Source organism: Nanorana parkeri, unplaced genomic scaffold (assembly GCF_000935625.1).
Source record: "Nanorana parkeri isolate BGI_ZX_2015 unplaced genomic scaffold, ASM93562v1 scaffold218, whole genome shotgun sequence".
Classification (NCBI taxonomy): Eukaryota; Metazoa; Chordata; class Amphibia; order Anura; family Dicroglossidae; genus Nanorana; species Nanorana parkeri.
This window is the reverse complement of record NW_017306486.1, coordinates 1,435,323-1,445,078: the sequence shown is the minus strand read 5'-3', so window position 1 is coordinate 1,445,078 and position 9,756 is coordinate 1,435,323. Positions and strand designations below refer to the sequence as shown.

General features: G+C 38.1%; 1 protein-coding gene across 2 annotated transcripts in view; it reads left to right on the top strand.

The window, feature by feature from the left end:
• The window catches only part of LOC108786602 (rap1 GTPase-GDP dissociation stimulator 1-like), a 150,543-nt gene that overhangs the window by 89,618 nt on the left and 51,169 nt on the right, over window positions 1-9,756 (top strand). For both annotated transcript variants that reach the window (XM_018555926.1, XM_018555925.1), the window contains exons 6-7: window positions 6,118-6,243; window positions 9,087-9,230. In XM_018555926.1, the coding sequence (XP_018411428.1) occupies window positions 6,118-6,243; window positions 9,087-9,230 (270 nt within the window). The remainder of the gene's footprint in view (window positions 1-6,117; window positions 6,244-9,086; window positions 9,231-9,756) is intronic.

Sequence of the window (9,756 nt, the reverse complement as noted above, 5' to 3'; positions counted from 1 at the left end):
ATGGTAAATTGTAAAAACAATAATATGAAAAAGCCAGCAGCTAAACTGAAAATCAAGATGGAGAGTTTACTGAAGTTCCATGTAGGCAGAAAGATAACACCAATGTTGTGAGGGTGTACTGGCCCTCTTTATCAAAGTGACAAGCAGAGGCAATAAGAAAAGTCATAGTGCATACCTATAAAATCCTACTTATCAACACCAAGAGCAATCAGCTGACCATCTCACCTTTTGTATGTAGATGTCCAGAGCAGGTTAAATGAACCGGAACCCTGTGTACGAAAAATAAACTTAAACTTAATACATCACTGCCAAAGAAGATGGAGTTTTAAAAATTGATATAAAAAAGGCCAGCTCCTACCTGTGTATGCCCTGCATTCAGGAGGAAGAGCAGACGTTCTGTACCTGAATGGGATCCGTGGGGAATGGAATACTGTTGTGGCATGCATTCCACCAAAACGTTATGTCACCTTGATAAAAAGAGCCCCATCCACCACTAAAACATTGCTATTATCCTTCTTCTGATATGAAGTATTAGTGAACCCTTCATCTGGATTTTCAGTTTGGTGTGCTGGATGTTTTCATACTATTAGCAGTATAAACCTGACAGCTGTTCTTACCCTTCCCCCTCCATCCAAAACTTGGAAAAAACGTTTTTTTGGCTTTGCATACACTCTAATAACTAACATTTTCCCAATGTCTTTCATCTTTAAAAAGTTATTCACAAGGGTCAGTTATATTGCCATGGCTGATAGGGATGGTAGGAATGCTAAAAGCATGTCCTCTTGACAATATTTGAGAACTGGAATTAAGAGTCACTATCCCAAATACTTGCAATCTACAAGGGCAATTCAGTCAAATATATATTATGTTCAGTGCAGATACCCATAGCAACAATGAGTGTTTACATAACTAGTGCTAAACCAATACATTAAGAATGAACCTTATGACTTAATGATAAAAACGCACAACTGTATTGTGAACCTGGTTCTGAGGAAGGGGGCGTGCCCCAGAAACATGTAAACCGAGACCACACAGGGGCAGTGGACGCTGATGCTGCACATCTTTTCAGTCTTCCGCTGCTAGATGATTTGACATCCCATTGTTTTCTACATGCCTTTTTACTACCGACTTGTTGTAAGTACAATACAGTTGTGCGTTTGTATCATTAAAATTCATTTTACACTATGGAGGCGCTCCTTTTTGTTTTTTGTCTCTCAGATTGAAGGTCCTTTGACCTGTGGGAGCTGCCTCTTCACTGTGTTTGTTACCATTTCAATTGGCCGATATTGCACGTGGAGGCGCCGGTATTGTTTCCTGACGGTATTGTTTCCTGACATAGTATATACCTATACCTTCATAGGCTCGATGGGCAAGAAACTAGCACTAGCTCTATCCATACCTTAATGTATAACTAAACTCAAATACAAAATGTAATATATTGCAGGTTACCAATTCTTGAAGGGTGCACCACACTTACTTTTTTGCATTGCAGTAAAGTGTGGTAAAACATTTGTTTTACAGTGAGTTATCACAACACAGTAGTGTGAATAAGACCATCAGAGTGAGACAATTCCCTGATGTTATATACTCTTCCTCTTGTATATTCCATGATAAAATATAAACTTAATATCCAGCAGAGTAAGTGAGAACCCCTTACAATGGCTAAAGTAGCATATCAACCTGGGACCTCCAAAGTCTACCTATTAGCCTGCCTTTGGTTGGCATAACTCTCCTGGAAGTACCAACAATGTAAATGTCAGTTTTGGTTTGCATCAGGTATTGTTTTAATGAAAGCTGCAGATTTATTGGAAATGACTTTCATATTACATTAACTTGTTAAATATTATATAAGATTTTAGTAATTAGACTGACTTCTAGCTGTCCATCTGGCACTTTACAGGCAGTTTTAACCAGTCTTTTGTAGCAGTAATGACCAAATAAATCATTATATCCTACTACCAATGGTGCCAGTATTAAATATGAAATGATCAAGGCTTGTTAGTACATTACTTTGATTTGTTTGGTTGATTTTGCAGCTGAAATCTGCTTGAAAGGGATTGAAAAAGGTTTACATTGCCTTGATTGGTCTTCTCTCTCTCCACTCACCATTCCATATCAGTAATATAAATCAGGCTCAGACATTGCCACTACCAAATGGAGCCAGGGGGCATAGGCATTTTACTATGCTCCTCAGCTCTATCTAGTGGTGCGAACACCATTCACCCTGTTATACACTGGGCAAACCTTTAATATTTCAACCCCTTAGTGTTTACTTCTTAAAAATTCACCAGACCTCAGATTTTACTGCGAACACACCTTATCAGAACATGTCTATGTCATTTCTAAATACTGTCTATGGATTCACATAGTGTAAACATTTCTTCATAGTGATGCATTATATATTTATTGATTTACTTTTAGAATATCATTGTGTCTTGAAAACAAGGAACCCATTATAGGCAAGATGGATTTTAATAGTGTTTATTTTTCATTTTGCAGTTTACAGTCACACAGTACAATTTACCAACTAATCTAATTTTAAGACCTAAGGCAATGCCCCAACATTCCATATATTACAAAGTCATTACAAAATGCATGTAGAATACACACCTTTCCTACAAAGCCAGTTTGACAATTTAGTTCTTCATAATTGCAATCGCTATTTCATTATATCATAAGAAAAAAAAGTTAAGGTTTAAAGAGACATTTTCTACTATGACAAATCTAATAGTTCTACTATGGGGGTTATTCACTAAGCTGCCGAAGGCAGTCGAGTGAATAACCGAGCCAAAGTGAATAACCCCCTATATATTTTGCCTACATTTAAGTCCCAACTCTAGACAAAACTTTTTTTTTTCTCTGTGTTCTTTGGATGTCAGCTTCTGACATATGGGTGCATGCTCTGCCTGTAGGAGGCTGGACAATAAGCAACTCAAAGGTACAGCTCCTCTTAGTTGCTTTACCCCTGTGCACACTGAGTTAATTCAGTTTTGGCTTAGTATCTTTGCAAGGTAGGATGTCTCTTTCCAGATCTACTGAATCAGAGGAATCTGAACTTATAGATTCATACAGGTCAACTATTGACAATGGCTGGCAGTGTCATGCTGGACATCCAGATCCCGGATATTCAAGCCAGCATTAAACATTTAGCTCAGTGTCTTACTGGACTCCCAGATGCAGCTATTCACTTCAGCAACCATTTTCCAGCTGAGTGTCATAATTGAACTCCAGATGCAGATCTTCACTGCAACAACCATTCTCCAGCTTAGTGTCATACCAGCCCTACAGATTCAGTTATGTATTGATGCTTTGTTTCCCTGTGGTGGAGAGTAGATGGTATATTGTTGTTGGAACAGTTTAGACCTAGTTTTTGTGTTGACTAGCTGATAAGTGTGCTTGGGGACGTTTTGTACTGTATTGTTGTTTTATGACCTTCCATTCTTCCAAAGGTGGCATCCTTTTCCATCTTAATGGGGATATAGTGCTACCCACATTCTGTACATATCCTTACTATACATGGTTGCCCTTCACTTTCTGGATGTGGTGCAGACATTCAGGATTTCTCTGTCTGACACAGCTTTTTCCAACAAGAGCTCCTCTTGGTCATCTTGGCACGTACCTATAAGGGGTCTTGTTCCCTGTCATTTTCTTAAGTTTATCCCATTCCTAAAGACTATGTCAATCTAGAAGTTTGGAAACTAACTTCTACTAACTATGGAAGATGCCCATGGGATGTACTTCCTCAATGCAGTGACACAATTTCACTCAGCCCTGTGGATATGCACTTTCTTGTGTCACTGTCTGCTGTCCGAACTACAACTAAACCCTTCCCCCTCTCTCATAGTGAACACAGGAAATACCCATAATGTAACATTAGCTTTGCTTGCTGGAAGCAATACATGATGGGATATGTAGTCTTGAGAAATCAAGATTGCATCACATAAGCAGAAGAGAAATAGACGCAAAGCACACTGGGAATCCAGAAAGCTGCTGAAAGTAATGGATAAACAGAAGGCAACACTCACTGCATAAAAGGGATTTGTTTAAGTAAGCTTTGATTGCATTATCAAAAACAACTATACTATGCATTGGACATGTGCATGGCAAAAAAAAATGTGTTTTGGACGAAGCAAATAAAAAGTAAAAACATTTTCATTCGTCAAAGGAAACTCATTTCTATGCTGTTTCGTATTCGGAGGCAACGAGCCTCCGAATCTGAAACCACACAATAAACTGCAGAACAAACGCATTCTGCGCCTGCACACCCCCATTTTGGAGTGTATTTTGGTACATCATGTTCGTTTTCGTATATGTGGGCATATAAAAAATTTGTTATTTCGGATTCGGACGAAGCGCCGAATCAACTGAATTTCGTTGATTTGCAGGATTGTCCGAATCCGAATGCACTTGTCTAGTATGCATTCCTATTACAATGATGATGTTATAACAGGATAGTATATGTTGTGACTTTAGAACTCATTTAAGATCATTCTTCCAGAAGGTTATTTTTCCCTGTTGCTGTTTGCTCATTACTTGCTACTCCTGGGCTTGCTTGAAGTGTACATACGGTATAGCCACTAGAAGGAGCTGTGCCTTTGATCTGCCTAGTGCCCAGTCTCCTAGTGGCAGGCATATACTTGGAAATCAAATGCTGTGTTCCCAATGAACTACTGGAGAAAAGGATTTTAAGGTTAGTACAGACATCCATTTATTTTATTTTCAATAGAGTAGGGAAGGATTGGAGTCTCTGCAAGGTTTTAAATGCTGTCTGGATCCCTATTTGGGAGATTAGAAATCTTTTCAAACTTAAAATTGGGCATGAGACCTGAAGGCACCTTCTATCCCATTTGTTATCCAGAAAAAGCTGGTTTAAGGTGCATTCACACTGATCCACAGAAGTGCAGCATACCTTGATAGGTGTGAATGGATCCATATAATTTTAATTTGGCACCAGCACAATAGGAAAAATTAGATTTCTACTTTCATTCAGCAAAAAGCATGCTTCATAACAATGGGCAATTGTGAATAGGCCCTAAGTCTTCTACTCTAAGGGTTGACATCTCTAACTTTGAGTTAAGTCTTACCCACCAATTCCAATTGGTCATTAAGGTGCTCTCATTGGACAGCAGGTGACAAGCTAGTACAGGGTTAAAAAGTGAGGCCAGAACAACAGGTAACAGGCAAAGATCTTTTACAAGTAAAAAAGATAATAGCTGGAACCTTGTAGTACCTGTTTTAAGAATACACTTTTTACAGGGTAACTCCAAGTTGAGAAAAAAAAATCCCTTTTGGGTGATCAATGTACAATGCAAGGATTTTAACAAACTTTTTTGCAGATTCCTACTTGTTTTCTGTTTGAAGAAACCGCTGTTTGTTCCAGCATGTCCTTTCCAAACTGATTCCTGAACGAGAGGGTCTGGGTTTGTTATAATCAGCCGGTGGACTTGGTGGATGTTGATGGATGTTGTAATGTGGAAATTTGCAATGCCAGCATCCAAAAAATGAAATTCCTATTGCAAGGGATGCCCACGTATACAAAACACCTCTAGGTTGTCATATTGCATTGGTTTATTTTTTAACCGTTTTAGAAAATTACAGCAGCTGCAGTTTTAAATGGAAAGTTAATTTTTATAACATTAAATGAAAAAAATTACTTGTGCAGCAAATATATATGCTTTATTCATTTTATTTTACAATTGTTTCATTTTTATTTTTTAAAGTGGATTTCCCCTTTAAAGTTTTATAAATATTATTATTATTATTATTATTATTATACAGGATTTATATAGCGCCAACAGTTTGTGCAGCGCTTTACAATATAGGGAAGACATTACAATCACAATACAAATCAAGACAAGATGGTAAGGAGTGCCCTCTATTGGCATACATTAATGAAACTTCCCAACTTGCATTACAGATTCAAGATTCACTATGAATGCTACTTTGCTATATGCTACTATATCCTAATATTTTTATTTTTTATGCAGGTTGTATTTTAATGGCGGATTTGACAATGTTTCCTGATAGGTTTGCCTGAAAAGAGCAACTGTGTATATTTTAACACATTATAAATTAGATAGCTACAGTAAATCATACCCATTCATGTTTTTGTTGCAGAAAGTGCCAAGGAAGCTTTAAGTAAGACCATGGTTGTTGAGCAGCTGGTAAAGCAGCTGAAGAGAGCAGAAACCCATGAAAGAGTTGAAATTATCATTGAGGTTCTCCAGATGCTGGCAGAGAATGGTATGTATGCGTATCACAATCATTCTAATGTAACAAACTCTCCAGTTCTGGAGCTTACCGTCTGCGTAATGAGTAGAGAAAATCCGCTGGCTGAATTGGGTCTAGTGGGAAGCCATGTGAATCAGGGCAGAACAAGTTGGGATGGATGGATGTATGCAAGGCTCATCCTTGTGAAGACAATAAGAATTTTACAGGGGACTGGAAATAGCAGACATCTGTTTGAGAGTGCAGTTATGTTTTGATAGCCAGATGGGACAGAACAATTTCAATGTGTTTCAGGCTTTTATTAAATCCATCAGTCCTTTGCCATTGACTTGAGTATCAATGTAAAAGTGACCAGGACAAGTGTACAGATGAACTTTAAAGTGATTGCCTAGATGTTGCCTAAGGAGTAACAAGGACATTTTCTTTAACCGTGAAATCTATTGGTTCCCTATATGTCTCCATTACTTAAGTTAGGGAAGAGGGGGATATTTTATAAACTGCACAATATAATAATTGAGCTATAGCAGCAAACAAACTAATAAGAAGATGGAATTCGGGAACAAAACACATCAACGGTGTACCATGTTGCACATAAATTATTCAACAGTAATTCAACAGATATAAGATCTGTATGTAACAGTTGAAAAGTAAACCTAAAGATGCATACACAGAGTGCAGACTAGCTGTTCAGTTATTTCCTTTTTGTTTGAGCATTGCTCTTAGTGCCTTGGGCCACCCTGTTTATGTTGTCAGTAATCTTGGAATCCCCTGCTTGTAATGCCGGATAGAAATTTACAAACACGCCTACTGCATTCATGGCTAGCTGTCATATGCTGTGAAATAAATGGCAGGTATCTCACAAGACAGCAGTAAGATTCAGAATGGCCTTGGAAGTTAGAATGGATTAGTGATAGGGATGCACCGATATATCGGCCGCCGAAACATATCGGCCGAAAATTGCACTTTTGGCATAATGCCGAAAGAGCCATGTTTCGGCCGATACATCGGGTCATCCCTGGTTTCTTTTCTCCCCGCTGGGCGCTGTTCCAGCGGGGAGAAAAGAAAGTGACAGCCGCCGAGCGCTGCAGGAGTCAGGACGAGAGCGCTGTGAGCTGCGGCATCTCTCCTCCCACACCGCTCAGCCGCCTATCACAGTCCGGCAGAGCGGTGTGTGGGCGGAGACATCGCTGTCACAGGAGGCTGGGCTTTCCTCTCTACACGGCTCGATCAGCCTCTTGTGACAGCGATCTACATCACCCCCATTCATTCATAATTGTAGTTATAGTAAACATGCCATGTACTCATGTTATCAATGAACAGGAACACTCATAGAGGATTCCTGTTCATTGATAACAGGGGACACAGAAAAAGAGATTGAGGACTCTGTGTTCTCAATCTCTTTTTCTATTTTAAAAGGGAAATATCAGGGGTCTGTTTAGACCCCTAATATTTCCCCGAAGCCCCTAAAAGTAAAGTAAAAAATAAAAATATTTAATAAAAAATGAATTAATAAATAAAAATAAATATAAAACAATTTAAAAGTTTATAAAATAAAAATATTTACAAAAATTGAAAAAATAAAAATAAAAAACATTTTCGGTATCGGTTTCGGCCTGACATTTTTTTTTATTTCGGTTTCGTTTCGGTTTTAAAAATTCCATTTTGGTGCACCTCTAATTAGTGATACAGGAAGCAAAGATAGATGAAGTTAAAATATGAATGCTTCATATGCACCCCTGTGAGGTGCTCTTAGAATTCTAGCTGATGTGTATAACAGAATGTGATGGAGTTCAGGTCTATCTACACTTGTTCTTCTGTTCTTTCTGTTCTTTCCAACTTGCACTTATCTGATAAGCCACCATCATTCCCTCCACTATCATTGTCTACCCTGGTCTTGCACACTTGTCTGCAATCTACCAGTAACCTCTTAGGTATTTATAGATCTTTTCTTCCTGCAGGAGGCTGTTGAAGTGTTTTCTGACCTCTAGACAACTCCTCCTTCACTGCTAGTCCTGTTATTTAGATCATTGTGCTCATCTTGTCTCCTGTCTCTGTGTTTTCTGGTCAGTGTTGTTTTTATTGTACTAGTTTTCCTTCTGTTTCCAACTCTGCCCATGTGTGTATCTTTGTTTTCCACTCCAACTTCTTTCCATTGCATATCCACAGCTGTCTAACATGTTCCTAGCTACGTGTTCTTTCTTGCTCATGGTTATAAATCCTTGTTTTCCATCCAGCTTTTCTGCATTGTTTCTATGTACACTCCATCTACCCCCTCTGTTTCCATTTTACCCATCAGGATATTCCAGGTCCTTTAGGATTTTTGATCTTAACAGTCCAAATCTCCCTAAGTTCAGCATTTTGTAAGCCCTGGTGAAGGGGGCCCTTTAGAATGACAGTAATGTGTTGGATTTTAATTGAATATTACAAACAAACTATATATTGACTCAAACGTAAGTGTGACACTCCTCTCTATATCTTTGGAAATTATATTACTAGAGCTGAGACATGGTTCCTATTAGGGAAGCACCAATATCGGCTTTTCGGTATCGAGTATGAGTACCAATATTTTTTTGGGGGGTACTTGCCTATACCGAATACCGATACCAGAAGTCATTAGGAAGGATTAGTCCCTGTAGGGTCAAATAAAGAAATAGGGCATGCAGCCATAAGGATTTAGATCAAAATGCATCCTCCTTTGGTACAGGTTTTAGAGCTTATGTTCCAGTAATGAAAAGTGCAAACCACAATTTCTGAACCATGCATGATAAATGAGAAAGCATAGATTAACTCCTCAATATAAGATAAGTTCTATTTTGCTTCATCATAAATATTTTTAACATCATAATTCTCCTATTTAGAACCCCTTAAGATACAGCTGGTAGATGCTTCTGTCCAGGAGACACTTTGTAATATCCTTCAAAGACTACAAGACAGCTCTCAGACAGAGGATATGTGTACAATGAAGTCATCATCAGACCTTATTGTGTCACTGCTTCTTGGTGGTAAGCATATTTATTTAAAAATAATGTATAGTAAAATGTTTTGCATGTAATCTATAAATATTTCAAATCACAGATCCAGGAAGTTACCAGAAAAACAATAAAATTCCCACTTACAGCCCATGTGTTAATTTGAGTTATTTTAAAAATCATTACATACTCCTTTATTTGCTTTCAAGGCACATTGGAAACATCATAGACTTGGATAGCTTTTAGTTTAGTGGGACAACTCTTAAAAGTGTTACTCCAGCCAAAATGCTTTATTATTCTTGGATAGCAGTAAAGGTAAAGCTCATCTGTAGCTTACTTAGAACAGTGGAGTATGAAATACTTGTTTGTTCAAAAGAAGTGATAGACCTGGGGCAAAATTAAATCCTTTGCTGGCTATTACTGGATGAATTCATCCATTCAGGTCGTGGAAAATGTGGTCCCACGTATCACGCAATGCTCTGAAAATGGTATCCGATGATGCTACAATACAGTTATGTTGTTAAACATTATTTGTTAATTTTACATCACAGGACATGGG